This window comes from Marmota marmota, unplaced genomic scaffold, assembly GCF_001458135.2.
Source record: "Marmota marmota marmota unplaced genomic scaffold, marMar, whole genome shotgun sequence".
NCBI lineage: Eukaryota > Metazoa > Chordata > Mammalia > Rodentia > Sciuridae > Marmota > Marmota marmota.
In genome coordinates this window covers 11,126,875-11,146,587 of record NW_025999853.1, presented here as the reverse complement: position 1 = coordinate 11,146,587, position 19,713 = coordinate 11,126,875, and the positions used below count along the sequence as shown (strand labels likewise).

Below are 19,713 nucleotides of genomic sequence, written 5' to 3'. Positions count from 1 at the left end.
CATTTGCCCAGTTTTTGAATGTTTTCTTATTAATGAGTTTTTAAGATTTCTTTACATGTTGTAGACACAAATCCTTTGTCAGATATATAATTAATAAATATTTTCTCCCAGTCTGTGGCTTATCTTGTCATTTTCCTAACTATATTTTTTAAAGAATGGTGGTAAAATTCCATCTTTGTTATTTTTAAATGTATGTTTAATCCATTAAATATGTTGACTTGTTGTACAGCCAAGACTACCATCCACATTTACATAACTGTTTTCATCTTGCAAAACTGAAACTGTACCTGGTAAACAATAACTCTTATCCCCCGCATTCCCCCAACTCTTGGCATCTACAGTTCTACTTTCTGTCTCTGTGAATTTGACTACTCTGTATACTTTATATAAATAGATCCCTTTGTAATTAGCTTATTTCACTATGTCCTCAAGGTTTATCCATGTTATAGCATGTATCAGAATTTCCTTCCTTTATAATGTTGAGTAACATTCCATTGAATGCGTGTACCACGTTATAAGCAATTCAGTTGTACTTTCATCTATCAACTGACTCCTGAGTTGCTTCCATGCTTTGGCTTTCGTGAATAATCTGCTGTGAACACACACACACACACACACTCTTTGAACAACTTTTTTTGTGTGTGTGTGTATGTGTGTGTATGGTGGAGGTACTAGGGATTGGACCCAGGAAGATTTTATACCCCCAGTCCCTTTTATTTTTTGTTTTTAGACAGGTTCTTGTAAGTTGCTGAGGCTGGCCTTGAACTTTGATCCTCCTGCCTCAGTCTCCTGAGTTGCTAGGATTATAGCTGTGTGTCATTGTGCTTGGTTAAATCTCTATTTGAGATCCTGCTTTCAATTTTTTGGAATATATACTCTGGAGTAGAATTGATGGGCCATATGGGGTTTCTAGTTTTAATTTTCTGAGGAGCCACGATAAAGGAGTCACCTGTTTTCTATAAAGCCTACACCATTTTACATTTTCACTAATAGTGCATGCATATGGATTTTAACTTCTCCATATCCTTGCCAATATTTACTGTTTTCTCTTTTTACTTTATAGTATCTAGCCATCCTGTTGGATATGAGATGGTATCTCATTGTGATTTGATTTGCATTTCCTAATGATTACTGACTTTGAACATCATTTCATGTGCTTATTGGCCATTAATATATCTTTGTAGAAATGTGTAGTCAATAAGTCCTTTGCCCATTTTTGAATCTGTTTTTTTTTTGTGTGTGTGTGTGTATGTATGTTATCTAATTGTAAGAGTTCTTCATATATTCTTTTTTTTTTTTAAATAGAGAGAGAGGTAGACAGAGAGAATTTTTTAATATTTATTTTTTAGTTATCGGCGGGCACAACATCTTTGTTTGTATGTGGTGCTGAGGATCGAACCCGGGCCGCACGCATGCCAGGCGAGCGCGCTACTGCTTGAGCCACATCCCCAGCCCTTGATATATTCTTCTTCTTTTTTTTTTTTTTTTGGTACCAGGAATTGAACCTGGGGTGATTAACCAGAGCCACACCTCTAGCCCTTTTTATATTTATTTGGAGGTAGGGTCTTGCTGAGTTGCTTAGGGCCTCGCTAAGTTGCTGAGGCTGGCTTTAAACTTGCTATCCTCCTGCCTCAGCCTCTGAGCTGCTGGGGATTATAGGTGTAAGCCACAGTGCCCGGCTCTTCATATATTATTGACATTAATCTCATATCAGATATGTAATTTGTGAGAGTTTTTTTCCATTTTGTGGGTTGCCTTTCACTCTGTTGATTTTGTTCTCTGATGCACAGAAAAATTTAAATTTTGATAGTCTCTTTTATATACTTTTCCTTCAGTTGCCTCTGTTTTTGGTGTCATAGTCAATAAATTATTGCCAAATCCAATGTCATGAAGCTTCCCTGTATTTTTCTTTTAAGAGTGTTATAGTATTAGGATTTAGGTTAGGTGTGTGATCCTTTTGAGTTTTTGTTTTTTGTTTTTAGTGTTGGGGATTGAATGCAGGGTCTTGTACATGCTAAGTATTACACACTACCCTAAATTACACATCATCTGGCCATGACTTAATTTTTATTTATGGTGTAAAGTAAAGGTCCACCTTCATTTTTTTGTAGGTGGTTCTGTTTTCATAGTACCATTTGTTGAATTCTGTTCCTTTCCCATTCAGTGGTTTTAGTATCCTTGTCAAAAGTCATTTGACCACATATACAAAGGTTTATTTCTGGGCAATCTGATTCTATTTCATTGATTTGTGTATTATAGTAACCATCTGATCTTTTTTCTCAATCCTAAAATTGTTCTAAAGATTCCTGAGATTATTAAATAAAAACGTCTGCCAAATCTGTGCCTGAAATGTACAATAAGCAAAGAATTTATTTTTCCTTATAAAAATAGGGAATCTTTTCTAAATTTGATAAACTTTTTATATCTTGAAATTTATACTTGGGGAATATATATTTTTGAAAATGTGAATTTTTTTTAATACTAGAGATTGAACTAAGGGGTACTGTAGTACTTAACTACATTCCCACATCGCCATCCCCTACCTTTTATTTTTTTAGTTTGAGACAGGGTTTTGCTAAGTTGCTCAGGATCTTGCTAAGTTGGTGAGGCTAGCCTCGAACTTGCAATCATCCTGCCTCAGCCTTCTGAGTTAACAGGTGTGCTCCACCCCACCTGCCTGAAAATGTAAATTTTAAATGAACTTCATGAGTTCAAATGTGTTGTAAATGAAGAACATCCTTTTATTTGGAAAATACTATTAAACCTCTTAATCTTTGCTTATTGTATTATTCACTTAGTAGTATTTAGGCAATTAGAAGTAGCAGGTTGTATTTAAGAGTGGTGAAAAGTGAAATTGGAAAGATAGAAACATGTCTTACTGGTGATGGGAAATAATGAAAAATTGTAAGCAAGCCAAATGACATGGTCTGAAATGTATTTTAGAGCTATCAGTCTACAAGACCAGAATTTTGGGATAGGGAAAGCATATGGGAAATAATCCCTACAACATAGAGTTTGATGTCAGGATCAAATGTGTGAATTTCTAAATGTTTATATAGTATTTAATATAGGAAATAATTAGTGATAGTTTTGTTTTGCCAGAGCTAGATTGAACCCAGGGCCTCATATATGTTAGGCAAGCACACTATCATGGAGCTGCTTCCCTAGGCCAATTAATGACAGTTTTTAAATAAAAGTCCTGCTCAGAAATCAGAGGAAGGAGGGGCTGGGGATATAGCTCAGTTGGTATAGTGCTTGCCTTGTGTGCACAAAGCCCTGGGTTCAATCCCTAGTGCCACAAAAACAAACAAACAAACAAAAAGATTAAAAAAAAAATGATTTCAGCAGAAATCAGAGGAAGGACTAGAGGTACAGAGTGCAGTTAGGCAGAGGTAGAATAGGTCCTGATGGCTGACTAGACATATAGGGATTAGAAGTAGTGTGGAATCTTATTAAAAAAATTTATATTTCACAATTTGAAGTAATCCACAGAGATCTATATAAATTGAGTAACCTGCTCAAAGTTTCATAGGTGGTAAGTAAGGAAGTAGGGACACAAACCCAGATATCTTCTAAAATTGTGCTCTTTGCACTCTTTTTTTTTTTTTTTTTAACATGGACACAGTATCTTTATTTTGTTTATTTATTTTTTGTGTGGTGTTTAGGATCGAACCCATTGCCTCACATGTGTGAGGTAAGTGCTCTGCCACTGAGCCACAACCCCAGCCCTCTTTACACTCTTAAGTGTTGACTTGTCTTCATGTTGATAACTGTAAGTGGGGATTTTTAAAGAGAATTAATTCTCAAGTTGGACAGCTATATGGTTAGCATAGTTCTGGGTGCTAAAGGCATAGGGGTGAACAAATCAAAAAATCTTTCTCATTTGGAAACATATTATCATGTGGGAAGATAGTAAATTGGATTTTGATGAAATGATGTTAAGAAAAAAAGGAGGGAAGGGAAAAGAGGAATATTTGGATGAGAGAGAAAAGGGATGTACTTTTGAATGGGATAGTTAGAATAACATCCCACTGAAAAGGGGGCATTTGAGAAAAAACTAAAAAAAGTCAAAGAAGCCATATAGGTAACTTGGGGGGAAAGAATGCTTCAGGTAGAAAGAACTTCAAGTATAAAGTCTCTGAGACAGGATCATGCATGAACCAAGGAATAGTGAAAATGTCCAAGGAATAGTGAAATACCTATAGCACTAGAGAGGAGTAAACCACAAGACCAGTTGTAGGAGATAAGATCAGAGAGCTATGGTGCGGGTTGGGTGGGGTGGGTAGGTCTTTTACACTAGATGAATACTTTACTCTGAAAGGGGAAGCCTTTACTCTGAAAGGGGAAGCCTTTAAATGGTTTGAGCAGGAAAAGTGGCACGATCTGGGTTATATTTAATAGATTACTCTAGTTACTGTATTGAGGATTAAAGTGTGTAGAAGGGCAAGAGCAGAAGCAAAGAGATAAGGTTGGTGGCTATTAGAACAATTCCAGTCAGAGATAATGATGGTCCAGAGCAGGGTAGGTAGGTGGTATATTATGACAGTGGAGGTAGCAGGATTTGCTATATAAGAAAAATAATGTAGTACAGGATAACTTAGGTTTTTTTGTCCAAACAACCAGAAAAGTGAAGTGATTATTAATGGATACCAGAAATACTACAGGAAGAAAGAATTTGAAATCATGAGAGAAACTTGATTTGGATTCCTCTGAGATTGAGATACTTATAAAATTCAAGGGGAGAAAAGTCATGAAAGTAGTCAGATAATCAGTCTGAATTTTAGGACAAAGGCTCAGTCTGGAGACATTGAGAATAGTCAGCATATAGGTGATAATTTTTTTTTCACAATACCTTTATTTATTTATTTTTATGTGGTGCTGAGGATCGAACCCAGGGCCTTGCACGTGCTAGGCGAGTGCTCTACCACTGAGCCACAACCTCAGCCCATAGGTGATAATTAAAGCATTGGGAACATCAGGAAAGTGAGAGTAGATGGCAAATTGCAGAGGTCCAAACATTGTGTCAGGACATTTGGAAAGTAAGGAGGAAACAGCAGAATAGACTGAAAAGCAGTGCTCAGTGGAGTTTGAGGAAAACCAGGGACAGTGTTATCCTTGAAGTCAAAATCTACTTCTTGCCCAAATCTACTTCTTCTGGAGACAGAAAACTAGTCTTTCGTTTTGTTTCAGATTTTGTGATAATATCAGGTATAGATATAAAAAAATTAACCAAATATTAATCCAATGTGAGAATAAATGAATATCATCTGAATAGTTGAGAATAGCACAATACTGTTCAGAAAAACGTAACTAAGTCTTAATACTCACTATCTGTAACTCAATCAAAAATTCCCTCACTTTTTGAACTCTGGAACTGAATGAATTTGGATAGGAAAAGGTGTTTTTTTCTTCTGTTTATGTGCATGTATAAAGGAAATTAATAGATAGTTGTACTTTGGTTTTATAGTTAGATTTTTCCACCAACTAATGCTTAGATTGTCCTGCCAGCTGAAAATATCTAAACTTTTGCATTTATGATGAGATTTGATTGCTAGGTGTCATTAAAAACTGTTTTTATTAGAAGAACCAGCAGTAATTATGATTTTTTTTTGGGGGGGGGTGTTATACTGTGAATTGAACTCAGGTCCTTGAACATCTGGGCTATATTCCCACCCCTTTTAAATTTTGAGAGAGCATCTCACTAGGTTGCCCATCCTTGCCTCAAGCTCCCTCAGTCTCCCAAGTAGATGGAATTACAGGTATGTACACTATGCCCAGCTAATAATTATGATTTTTATGACACATTGTATTGTTATAAATAGAGCTTTATGTAATAGAAAATTTTTTTTCATTTATAGGTTTCTGAAGGTTTATCATTTTTGCATAGCAGTGTAAAAATGGTTCATGGAAATGTTACTCCTGAAAATATAATTTTGAATAAAAGTGGAGCCTGGAAAATAATGGGTTTTGATTTTTGTGTGTCTTCGACCAATCCTTCTGAACAAGAGGTAATGAAAGTTTTATTAGTCTTTGAGTTTTTTAAAGCCTTGGAAATTTGTGATTATATCTAGAATGGACTAGAGAATTTAGTGTAACCTCTGTTAAAGGGTACATGTAGGCTATGTGGTACAAATTTTTTTTTCTTTTTGTTTTAGTTGTAGGTGAATACTTTATTTTTTTGTGGTGCTGAGGATCAAACCCAATGCCTCATACATGCAAGGCAAGCGTTTTACCAGTGAGCTACAGCCCCAGCCCTACAATAGTTTTTTTTTTAATTTACATTTTTAAAAAATATTTATTTTTTTTAGTTGTAGTTAGACACAATACCTTTGTTTTATTTATTTATTTTTATGTGGTACTGAGGATTGAACCCAGGGCCCACATGCACTAGGCAAGCGCTCTACCGCTAAGCCACAACTCTAGCAGAAGCAAAGAGATATAGAAAATTTCTAGTGTTCATTGCATCTAAAAATATGCTTCAGCTCATTAACTCCCTACACGTTAATGTTACTTGAGAAAAGGATGCCACAGTTAAATAAATTTAGAATTATTTGGTTAAATAGTTTTTTTCCCCACTCAGAATGCCAAATACATTAACATATTATCTCATTGGATCATGGAATTTTCTTTGTGTAGCATAATGACAGCAATAATGATGATAACAATAACCTTTATTGAAGCATTTTCTAAACACTTTTCATGTGTTTACTTATTTAATCCTCACAGCTCCTCAGAGAGGTATAGATACAATATAAATGAGTAAGTTAGGCTCATAGAATAAACTAACATGCCTAAGTTTAGATGGATTTTAAGTGGTAGAGTCAGAATTTGAACTTAGTCTTTGTGCTTCCAAAAAAGTATGAACCTTTGCATGTTTATACTGCACCTTGTATTGATAATTTGTTTTCTGGAAGAGAATTCACAATAATCACAAGAGTTTTTGAGAATTCTGATCTCTCATTTTGTTTCATATACTTTCCATATTTGGGGATTTGGGAATTTTACAATTGAAGATGATAATAACATTTTTTATTTTATTGTATTGTATTTTATTTATTTTTATGTGGTGCTGAGGATTGAATCCAGTGCCTCACACATGGTAGGCAAGTGCTCTACCATGGAGCCACAACCCCGGCCCTGATAATGGCATTTTTACTTACATGACTTAGTACAAATTTAAAGATACATTGCTTGATAATGCTTTACTTTCATTAGAAATATTTAATTGATGTCATCTCTTTTCTGTCTTACTACAGCCTAAGTTTCCTTGTAAAGAATGGGACCCAAATTTACCATCATTGTGTCTTCCAAATCCTGAATATTTGGCTCCTGAGTACATACTTTCTGTGAGCTGTGAAACAGCCAGCGATATGTATTCTTTAGGAACTGTTATGTATGCCGTATTTAACAAAGGGAAACCTATATTTGAAGTCAACAAGCAAGATATTTATAAAAGTTTTAGTAGGCAGTTGGATCAGGTATTTGCCTATTGATATTTGCTTTCATTAATAATTAACTGTTTCTTTCTTTTTCCTAAAGTGTAGCCAAAATTCTTAAGAGTGCTTCATTTTATATTATCATAAAATCAGTATAATAAAAGTGATTTCTATAAATAATGAAGACTAATTAAAGTTTGTTATTACAGCTTTAATCTTGCATTTACCAGCGTAAATATTGAAATATGGTCTAAAACACTAGGCTTTTATTTTAGGAACGGAAACAATTTCAGGTATTAAAGATAAGTGTTTTAACAGTGAAGTTAGTGTTTTGTTTAATCTAAAAACAGTGAAATTTAAAAATCTTTCTAAAAAGACTGTCAATATAAATGCATATTTTTTGAATATTTTGCACTCAATTTTTACTGTTATCACTCTTGAATAGTTGAGTCGTTTAGGATCTAGCTCACTTACAAATATACCTGAAGAAGTCCGTGAACACGTGAAACTATTGTTAAATGTCACTCCAACTGTAAGACCAGATGCAGATCAAATGACAAAGGTGAGTACACACAGATTTCTGCATTAGTGGACGGACAAAAAAATGAAAAGTTAAAATAGATTACTTTTTCCTAAATCAAGATTCGGTCCCTAGATGATATCTGTCTTTTTGATTATGTTGAATATTCAACCTCTTTTAAAACAGATAAATAATTTATGTACATAAATTCTGTGATAGAAAAGTAATATTTCAAATAAACAGAGTCCTAATAATCACAATTAGGTATGCCGGCATTCTGCTCCCAGAAGAAGTCTAGCCCTCTGTTTGGCTCATGTAAGAATGGATTTTAATAAATAACTAGTGCTGTTTATGCCTTCAAGATATTTTACTTAATCTTTCAATATTTTAGAGGTTTATGTGTATAAAAGGGTTGTTGCCTAGCCAATTCAGAGGTACTAATTCTGAAGATTTGAACTTGAAAAATAATTTATTTTCTTATTCTGATTTTTACAATTAGAATTAAGTGCTCTTTAGCATCTTGTGTTTCTGAACATATTTTTACCATATGTGGTAATTTCAGATATGAAAAGTACTTTCAACTTAATATTTATCAAAATAATTTATTTCCATATATTTAGATTCCCTTCTTTGATGATGTTGGTGCAGTAACACTTCAATATTTTGATACCTTATTCCAAAGAGATAATCTTCAGAAATCACAATTTTTCAAAGGACTGCCAAAGGTTCTACCAAAGTTGCCCAAGGTTTGTTGTTGATTCATTTATAATAGCCAGGATTTTTTAATTCAAAGTTTACTTCACTTACTATAATAACTCTTTGAAAGAAATAATAAAACTTTTGCTTTAGGTACATAAATAATTATATAAAGTTACAGATTGAAGCCAGAAAGAAGTTATGGTCCAAAAATTATTGGGATTTAAAAAGTTGGACATTAAATGTCAGAAGCCTGTAAACTTCATTGTGGAAATCACTGCTTTACCAGTAGTTAAGTAGATGCTTTTGTATTGATGCTAACTTTTTGATTCCTTCAAAACTCTTTCTCTGACATACTTAATCATAGGTGTAAAGTAGTAAAGTAATGGTGAATGATAAAGCCACAGATTGTAAAACTAGTAATTCCTAATTGTAAAAATATTTCCAGTGTTTGATTTATGGAATAGCTATTGGTTACCTGTTATTTGTCTAACCATTTACTTAAAGAGAAAGAGGTAGCATAAAATATTGTCCCTGCTCTCAAGGTATTATAGTAAATGTAGGGTTAACATGCATGAAACAGCAATCAATGCAGGGTAGTGTTTAAGTTGTATCGTATGAATCATAGTAATGAAGGAATTAAGATGGGAAGTGTTAGTGAAAACTAAGGAAGATTTCCTTAATATATCCCTTTTTACCCATGACATCCCCAACTTATTTTATTTGTCTGATCTATTTCAGTGTTAATATGAAAGGCCTGAAATAAATTTGGTTTTATAAAAACATCTTTGCCTTTCAGCGTGTCATTGTGCAGAGAATTTTGCCTTGTTTGACTTCAGAATTTGTAAATCCTGATATGGTACCTTTTGTTTTGCCCAATGTTTTGCTGATTGCTGAGGAATGCACCAAAGAAGAATATGTCAAATTAATTCTACCTGAACTTGGTCCTGTATTTAAACAACAGGAGCCAATCCAGGTATGTTTTGGGTATTTTTTTCATATTTATCTGTTATTCATGATAATGACTACCACTGAAAACAAAAGAAGTGACTATGTGACTTTTTAAAAATTGAGGTAAGTATCCGATCTTGCTTTTTCATTAGTCAGAAGCTACTTTGCATATGTGAACTATTCCTAAAATTATAATTAAACTTTGCAGGTATTTGTCTACAGCGCTCCACAAGTTACTGTCTCAGTGCAGTGAAATTTTTCATGTGTTATTTTGTTCCCAGTTAACTTTATTGAAAGTTATAGGTTTGGGAAAAGAAATATTAATTTTGTTTATTTTGTTATTCTGGTTTTTAGTTGGTGCCAGTTGTTTTCTTTCTTTATTTTTTGCTAATACTTTCATTAGAAGAGTGAAATGCTTAGAGCACCATGGAAGTAATGTGTGTGTGTGTGTGTATAATATAAATATATATATATATATATTATTAAGTGAAATGTGTGTGTGTGTAATAATATATATATATATATATATATATTATTAAGTGAAAAAAAGTTAATTTCTCATGTGGATTCTGTAAAATATGTATTTATCAGATTAAAGGTCATCTGGATTTAAGAGCAGTGGGGTCACATACCTGGATTTGAATTAGGACTTTTAAAATCTTTTTACTGGAAGTATGACTAGGTTTAACATTACCATCTTAAAGCTTCTATTTCCTCATTTCTAAAGTGAAAGGAGTTGTTGAGATGAAATGAGCTTTTTTGAAAAAAATATTTTTCTTATAGATGGACACAATACCTTTATTTTATTTTATTTTTTTTAAGAGAGAGAGATAGAATTTCAATATTTATTTTTTAGTTTTCGGCAGACACAACATCTTTGTTTGTATGTGGTGCTGAGGATCGAACCCAGGCCGCATGCATGCCAGGCGAGCACGCTATCGCTTGAGCCACATCGCCAGCCCCTATTTGCTTATTTTTTATGTGGTGCTGAGAATCGAATCCAGTGCCTCACATGTGTTAGGCAAGCACTCTACCACTGAGCCACAAACCCAGCCCTGAAATGAGCTTTTGTGGCATATATTATTGTGTGTTTCTGTCACTATATGGCAATAGTTTATTAGTCAGCTATCAACTATTTGATGTAATGGTTTTGTAACTCTAATCCTTCCCTTGAAAAGAGGCAGTCTATGGCCAGGTTCTTAGGGACTAAGGAAGGAGAAAGAATAGGGAGGGTCCTAGTCTGTAACCTTTGCAGCAAGGCTCCCCACCAGTGCTCAAAGTGTTAGGAAGAAAATTGGTGTAGCCACATGTTCCCTAAGCTATGTATCAGTCAAAATAGTATCCTAAGAAACAATGTGAATTTTTATTTAATTTTTTAATAGCCTTATTTTATTAATTTATTTTTATGTGGTACTGAAGGCCTCACACATGCTAGGCAAGTGCTGTACCACTGAGCCACAACCCCAGCTCCAACAATCTGAATTTTTATTTGCGCCTATTGTTTGGTATTTTTTCCCCTTTACCTGCTCAGTTAAAAATTCCTCCTGAGGGCTGGGGATGTGGCTCAAGCGGTAGCGCGCTCGCCTGGCATGCGTGCGGTCCGGGTTTGATCCTCAGCACCACATACAAACAACGATGTTGTGTCTGCCGAAAACTAAAAAAAAATAAATGTTAAAAAATTTCCTCTCTCTCTCTCTTTTAAAAAAAAAAAAGATTCCTCCTGAAACTTTTTAGCTAAGTGTTGGCAAGTTAAGTATTCTGCATGAATAGAAGGGGTAATTTGTTTCTTATTATTTAGATATGTGGAGGCAGCCAGGTGGTGGGGAAAACAGTATCAGGGACACTTAATTTCTTTCTAGAAGTTTTCCTTACAGACCTTTTTATGTCTGTACCTTCTCTTTTTCCCTTGAACTTCATGGAAGCCAGAGATGGAATGTATTGTGGGACATCCGACTTTGTTGCCCTCAGGCTTTTATTTTTTTACCCAGTAGCTTTTCAGATATTGGTTAATTATACATTATTGTACGTGTGTGAGAGTTATGAAATTAGTCTTTATTTAAATAATTAAACCGAGAAAAGATGCTTAAATATTATGCTCTTAGCAATGTAAGAGACTTTATTTCTATTTTTGTCTTTCATGCCTTCAGGCTAGCAACATGGTGAGTGTCAAAGTATAAACTTATTCTTTCGAAAAATGTTAAATTTTGGTATAAATCTAATCTCTTAAAGATTCTAGACATTAATACGTTTTCCCCTTTTTCTAAACAGATTTTGTTAATTTTCCTACAAAAAATGGATTTGCTACTAACCAAAACTCCTCCTGACGAAATAAAGAACAGTGTTTTACCGATGGTTTATAGAGCACTAGAAGCTCCTTCTATTCAGATCCAGGTACAAAGCTTGCTTTTCTATAATGATGATTTTGATTCTTAAAGCAGAAAAAAGAAGTCAAGTACATTTTAGGTTTAAGTCATAACATTTCATATGAAGCTCAGTAGTAAATATATTTATTGAATTATATTATTGATGTACTATTATTAAAATGTATCTGTTTATAACTAAAGAATCAGTTGAGAAATGCCTGTTTCATGAGCTAGACCATATTTATCAGAAATGTAATATTGTGGAACAAAGTTGGATTTACTATGGTTTGAATTATTGTATACTTCTTTCTGAATGGATAATTATCAATGAAGATTTTAAAAAGGTTTATGTGACTTTCTTATGAAAGCATTAAGTATTTTCCATGCTCATAATTTTCTTTTATGCTTGATAACTCAAATTTTTGTTTAGTAATGCTGTTCCTCTTTCAGTGAAGTTAATTTGTATTGCAAGGAGATAGATAAGCACAGTAATTTAGTGTGACCACTCTTTTTTAAAAATATTTTTTAGTTGTAGATGGACACAATATCTTTAATTTTTATTTATTTATTTTTATGTAGTGCTGAGGATTGAACCCAGGGCTTCATGAGTGTGAGGCAGGAGTGATACCACTGAGCCACAACCCCAGCCCCAGTGTGACCATTCTTAATGCATGTGTAGTCAGTAACGCTTTTGTCACTAACTCTGTGGCTTCCTGTGTTCTCTATCAGAAGATGTCTTTAATATAAAGACACAACTAGGACAGAAACAAGACTCTTTATTATGTTTGAGCACAAGGAAGGCAGCATGTAGGAACAGAAATCCCAAACTAACTCAAAGGACAAAAGTGTTTTGCACCTGTTCTCTGCATCATGCTTCTTTATGCATTGCATGTTTCATTATAAGCTGAATTTCCACCTTGTGTGCTTTTTACTATGCTAATAAAGTAAAGATAACTTCAGATTACTTTAGTGACTATTCTTTCTATATATGCATTCGCCTCTTACCATGTGGAATTTGCTCCTTTTTCTCTGAGAAAGTCTCTCATGTTTATAGAACAGGGAAAACTATTGTCCTGTCTCAGTGGGTTTGATTTTAGTGAAATTGTCTTGTCTTGCTCTGGTTTCTTGATGTTTCTGATGACCACATAGTTTTAGAAGGCTGAGCTGATTTCCCAACCTCCTGTCTTTGGGTGTATTATCTTAATTTTATACCCTTGAAGATTGGTCCACTGTTAACTCCCAGTTTTCTGGTATGTCTGTTAACCCCATAATACTGAGAGCTGGCTTGGTTGTCTGTCTCATTCTTTTGTGAGATATTTTCCGTCCTTTATTGTTAAGAGGTCCTGTTTTTCCATGGAGTCCCTGCTTGTCTCATTTTGTCTTACAAAGGCGATCTTAAAACAAATACTTTGTTAAACTGTTAATTCTGTAGTTTTTGCTATTAAAATTTGGTTTTTTTGGCTCTCTATCTGGAAAAACATTCTGGATTTCTATTAAAAGTATAATTTAGCCAGGTGCAGTGGCACACATCTGTAATCCCATTGACTTGAGAGGCTAAAACAGGAGGATTGCAAGTCCGAGGCCAGCCTCATCAAATTAGTGAGGCCCTAAACAATTTAGTGAGACCTGGTCTCAAAATAAATAAGGGCTGGAAATGTAGCTCAGTGGATAGTGCCCCTGGACTCAGTCCCCAGTAAATTCCCCTCTCAAAAGTGTAATTTAATTTTTTCATCTTGGAAAATGTCTACTTATGTTAAGAACATCTCACTGCAGAAATGGGTTCATGTTTGAAAGGTTATGGTCTTTTTTTAAAAAGTCTTTTTTCCAGAAAAGAAATTCTGACAAAAAAACTCTGGAATTTAATTTTATGAAAGTTATTAATTTTTTTTCCTTCTTATGCACCTAGTACCACATATTTCAGGTCACTTTTTAAACTTATTTCAACCTTTGTGATTTTATCCAAGGGTGTGAGGAGATTGTTGTCAGATTTTTTTCTCTCCCCTTATAATTAGATCTTAGGTTGAGTGGGGAAGATGTGCTTACCTCTGTTTTTCAGCTCTTTTTAAAGGGGCCATAATTATAGCCTCCTGAAATGTTATTGAAAGCCCAGTTCAGTCAAGCTGGTTTTATATTTAAAGAAATTAAGGAGGAGGGAAGAAGGTTGAGGATAAAGGGCCATTTTTCTTCATAATCAAACCAACAAGTATCAGCCAGTATTTAATTAAAATAGTTAATACATAGTTAAGTCCAGTAGTGCGACTTTGCTTAATTTTAAAAACCAGCATTTCTGATAATCACTCAATATAAATTTTAGTCACCAGTCTAATTAACTAGTTTCAATATGCCTGAATTTGATAAATTGTATCTAAATAATTGAGAGAGTTCTAGAGAAAGCAAGAAACATGAATCTTTTTCTCATGTTTCAGGCAAGGAGAAGTCTGGAATATAACTTCTGAAATTCATTTCTAAGTAGAAGTTTTAAAAATAAAGTTTGATTATAAATATTTAAGAGGTTAGAGGTGGTTCTGAAGCACACTTGGAAATGTAGCAGATGGTTTACAAAGGATAGGGACCTTAAATAGAAGCATAAAAATACATCTGACAAAGTTTAAAAATTATTTACCTTTTAAATCAATTACAGAAGATGTGTTCATCGCCTCACCACCAATTATAGAGAAGACATAAAATAAGAAGTCTCAAAGTTCCTGAGAATTTGCTGATTAGATTTCCTTAAGGTTTTGTTTCTTTCATTCTCCTGTTATTCATCCTGAAAGAGCTCCTTTCTCCCTTAGCCTAGTGATTTAGACATAATTTAACTTTGCCTGTTTATAACCTTTTCCCCTGAGTTCAATTATATAGCATTGAGTACTTTCAAACTGCTTTGTAATAATACAAGTATTAGGGGTCCTTGGCTGAAAGTCTGTCTTTGTCTCTCTTTGTCTGTTCTCGTCTTAAAGGCTGACCTTCCCTAAGGAGGCTCTGGTATCAGGAGCAGGTTTTTGACTGCTTGCTAATCCTTGCCCTTTCTCTTCTCTTGTTTGTGGAACGTTGTCCGTTAAATGTAGCTTGTATTTTTAAGAAATTTTATCTTTTATATATTTTTTGTTTTTAATTGACACAGTAATTGTACAGTGTGATATTTCCATCCATGTATACAATGTGTAAAGATAGATCAGGGTAATATGTGCCACCTTAGACGTTTATCATTTCTTCATGTTAAAAATATTCCAGATCCTCTTTACTAGTGTTTTTGAAATATTTATTGTTGTCAACCAAGTTATTCCACTGTGCTATAGAACATTGCAAGCTGTTCCTTCTATCTAGCTTTGTGTGCCCCTGTACCCATTAACCATCCTGTCTTTCTCCCTCTTATGCTTCCCAGGCTCTGATAACCACTATTCTGTTATTTATTTCTGAGATCAACTTTTTATCTTCCACATGTAATTGAGAATATGTGGTATTTGTTTTAGTCCCTGACTTATTTCCTTAACATGATGCTTTTAAGTTTCATTCATGTTGCTGCAAATAACAGAATTTTGTTCTTTTTTATGGTTGAATAATAATAATCCATTGAGTATTTTATATATATATATATATACACACCATATTTTCTTCATTTATACATTGATGTATACCTCAGTTATTTTAATTTCTTAACTTTTGTGAATAGTGCTGCAATGAACATGTAAATTCAGTATCTCTTCAAGGTATTGCTTCCAGTTCCTTTTGGACATACACCCAGTAGAAGGATTGGTGGATTATAATTTAGTTCTATTTCTAGTGTCTTGCCTCTATGCTGTTTGCCATAAATTTCTAGTGTCTTGCCTCTATGCTGTTTGCCATAATGCCTCTACTAATTTGCATTCCCACTTACTCTTCATTCTTACCTGTAGCTTTTATTTCTTATCCACAAATTATTATAATTAATCAATTATTATAGTTCTGAGTAAATACAAACATATAAACCTCTACATCTGCCTTTAGAAATTTGGGAATAAATTATAACAAATAAAGTTCAGGCCAGTATTTTGGTAATTTTTTCTTAGTAGTTAATTTCTGTGGGCTAACTATAAGTGAATATCTTTAATTTGCCTGATATTGTCAGTAGCTTCTTTCTTGATACATATGTGCTCCTGCATTATCCTTAGTAATGTCCTTTTTTGTGCTTTTTACAAGGATCATTTTGTCCTTACAAGTTATCTGAAATCTCTGTTCTTTAGCCAGTTAGTTCTCAAGTCATTTCTTCTTCTTTTCCTTATCTCATTGAATCCTCAAATCACCCTGTCTCCCTCATTTTCTTGTTATCACCATTCCTAGTTAAATTATTTATTTATTTTTGATGTTGGGGCTTGACCCCAGGGCCTCACAAATGCCAGCTATACCTCTAGCCTAAAACATTTATATTATGGCATGATATTAGTTATCAAGAATGTCTTTAACTTTTTTCTTTTTTTTAATGAGTTATTCTTTCAGAATTTTAAAGTATAATTTTATTTTGGTATCTGCAGGGGATTGGTTCCAGTGACCTTCGGATACTAAAACCTGCAGATGCTCAAGTTCATATATAAAATAGCATTGTACTTGAATATGACCTACACCTATTCTCCTATAGATTACTTATAATACCTAAAGCAGTGTAGAAGTAAATAATTGCATTGTTTAGGGAATAATGCCTTTTTTTTTTTTTTTTTTTTTTTTTAACCAGGGATTGAACCCAGGGGTGCTTAACTACTGAGCCACATCCTCAGTCCTTTTTATTTTTTGAGACAGGGTCTTGCTAAGTTCCTGAGGGCCCTGCTAAGTTGCTGAGGCTGGCTTTGAACTTTTGATCCTCCTGTCTCAGCCTCCTGAGCCGCAGGATTTCATTTGTGTGCCAGCATGCCCAGTGCCTTTTTGAAGTCTGTACATATTCAGTAAAATTATTTTTTTTGAATAATTTTAATTTTGATTGGTTGTTCATGGATGTGGAACTCATGAATACAGAGTCAACTATACTTAAAAATATAAAGAAGTAAATTCCTCTCTCAGAAATGATTACACTTAACATTGATTCCAGATACATCATTCTAGTCTTTTTATCCTAAGCTTATATAGACAGACATATGTACACAAAAATTTAAAAATTGAAATTTTATAATGTCATCTTAATATATTTTCTCCTTGATATTATTAAGAGCTCTAAAATTTTTTTTAAAAAGTATTGTAGGGCTGGGGTTGTGGCTCAGTGGCAGAGCGCTTGCCTTGCACATGTGAGGCACTGAGTTCGATCCTCAGCACCACATAAAAATAAATAAACAAAGATTTAAAAAAAAGCATTGTATTACATACTATCATAGGGATATATATATATAAAGGCCAAGAGATCCTTTAATTAAAAAATATTTTTACATGATTTTATACTTGATTTTTTCCTTATAAAAGATAATAAAACCTATGTGTTCTTACTTTTAAGGGGTCTGGGGTTCTAGATCAGTGATAGAGACCCACGCTTGGAATGTAAACAAATAAACAAAGATTTGTGTTAAGGAAAGAGATTAGGAATCACACTAGGGAGTTTTGTATACTGTATGTTAGCTGTTATGACTTTTGTTTATTTTGAGTTTTTGTGTTTTGTTTTTGAAATGGGATCTTCATATGTTGCCCAGGATAGTCTTATAACCCCTAGGCTGATCAAATAATTCCTCCCACATCAGCCTCCATAGTGCTGGGACTAAAGGAGAACACTACTGTGTCTGGCTTAACAATCTAGTATAACCCTGAGGAAGGTCTTCTGAGCCCTTTTCCTTATCTGTAAAACTGAAAAGTGTTTTTAATCGTTCTTTTTAGGAAGAATATTGAAAGAACCACATAATACATGTGGAAATTTATTTCAAACTATGACAAATTAACCATACAAATGAAAAATGCTTTTGAATATGTGAGATAAAGGATGAGAGAATCTTTTTCTAAGATTGATCAGATTTATTTTCTTAATAGGAGCTGTGTCTAAACATCATTCCAACCTTTGCAAATCTTATAGACTACCCATCCATGAAAAATGCTTTGATACCAAGAATTAAAAATGCCTGTCTACAAACATCTTCCCTTGCTGTAAGTAGTTACTTGCATGTTAATTTTTTTTCAGTAATTTAAATCATTTTCTTATTGTTTAATAACCCTATTATGGTTTGTTCATATAATTGGTCTTGGTTATAAGTTACCTGTATATAAAAATGAGCTATAGTTTTTTTGATATGCATTTTATAATATTACATCCCTAACCTTACCCGCCTTCCCTGTCTTTGAGTGCTTCAATAGAAAAGCTGAGTGATTATTTTTCTCCTAATCCTTTTCTTTTTAAACTCACAAGTTATTTTGTTCTTAGTTTTAAAATAATCATAAGAAATTGTTGGTGTATAAGCCTAAAAACTTTTTGAATGGCTTCCTTTTATAAATTGCCTTTATTTTTAGTCATCTGTCTCTAAGTTTCTTATTCTCCACTTACTTGCCCACTTTCAGGAAAAGGTAGAGGGCAGTAAAACAATAAATTAATATGAGTACAGTGGGGAAAATAGTTTTACTAAAAAATATGGACCAAAGATAGGTACCTGGGTCCTTTGATTATAGAATTTTAACACTAGGTTACTTGTTGGTCAAGGAAGTAGAACCAATAACATAATTTTCATTATCTCATACCAAAAATAGTAAAGTTCCTAACCTTCTCTCTAAGAATTTATCACAATGATATTTCACTGTAGAAGTAATATTGAGGGAGAAATGTCTTTCCTTTGCCTGATTAGTTCTTTATTTGATATTTGATAAAAAGCATATTATTAAATTTAAAGATCCCATCCATCTTTATCTGATGGGATATAAATTTAAATAAAATAAACATTTTTAGCTTAATATGATTATAGGCAAAAAGCAGTATAATTGATATGATTTTACTCTATAGCCATCTAATCTATTTCAGTTTATGTTTTTTGGTAGAAAGACTCAGTGTAGAAAACATAACATCATTTCCCAAATGAACAAGTATGAAATGAAATGAAGTCAAGAATCTTGTTCTTCTTCTCACTTTTATACTAACTACCTTTGTGGCTTTGAGCAGTTCCTTTTACCTCTCTGAGTCTTTCTTCATCATCATTAAGAGGATTTCAAAGGCAGTCTTTGAAGTTCTCAGTTTATGATTGAATTTTCAAAATAGATGATGGCTTTATATACATAGCTTAAAATTCAGTTTTCAAAGTGCCATTTCAAAAAATCTTACTACTATATCTTATGGCAGTACACATTTTAGCATACATTTTCTGCAAGTATACATTCTTGTTCAGTTCTGAGTACTTTTTTTTACCTCGGAATTGTCAGATTTTATGCCAATAATTTTTCCAAAAACGTGGGGTCTGACCATTATGTGAAACTGTTTTCACCCCCAAAATTGTGCTGGTATTACTTAAAAATTATTTATTATGTACCTGTCTTTTATGCAAGATTAGATTGCATAGAGTATTCATGAATACATATTAATGCTTATGACAGTTATGCAGTGAAATATGTTATATATGCAGAGGAACCATAGGAAATTAAATGAAATGATCTACATTAATGCCCACTGATGTTTATGTCTCTGTTAAAGATGCTAACTGAAAAAAAAAAGATGTGTTGTTTACAAGAATTTATAATGAATATATTTATAACAGTAACTGGAATGGATTTGCATTTTATATATCACTTTTTTAAGTGCTTTTTTTTTTTTTTTGTATTGGGG

The 19,713-nt window shown here is 33.4% G+C and overlaps 1 protein-coding gene across 4 annotated transcripts in view; it reads left to right on the top strand.

Annotated features, from left to right (window-relative positions):
• Scyl2 (SCY1 like pseudokinase 2) overlaps positions 1 to 19,713 on the top strand; it is a 63,104-nt gene that overhangs the window by 26,279 nt on the left and 17,112 nt on the right. For 3 of the 4 annotated variants that reach the window (XM_048803288.1, XM_048803269.1, XM_048803278.1), the window contains exons 5-12: positions 5,859 to 6,008; positions 7,257 to 7,478; positions 7,882 to 7,998; positions 8,577 to 8,702; positions 9,452 to 9,628; positions 11,751 to 11,762; positions 11,872 to 11,994; positions 17,943 to 18,056. In XM_048803288.1, the coding sequence (XP_048659245.1) occupies positions 5,859 to 6,008; positions 7,257 to 7,478; positions 7,882 to 7,998; positions 8,577 to 8,702; positions 9,452 to 9,628; positions 11,751 to 11,762; positions 11,872 to 11,994; positions 17,943 to 18,056 (1,041 nt within the window). The remainder of the gene's footprint in view (positions 1 to 5,858; positions 6,009 to 7,256; positions 7,479 to 7,881; positions 7,999 to 8,576; positions 8,703 to 9,451; positions 9,629 to 11,750; positions 11,763 to 11,871; positions 11,995 to 17,942; positions 18,057 to 19,713) is intronic. The other variant, XM_015482883.2, reaches the window with a different exon arrangement.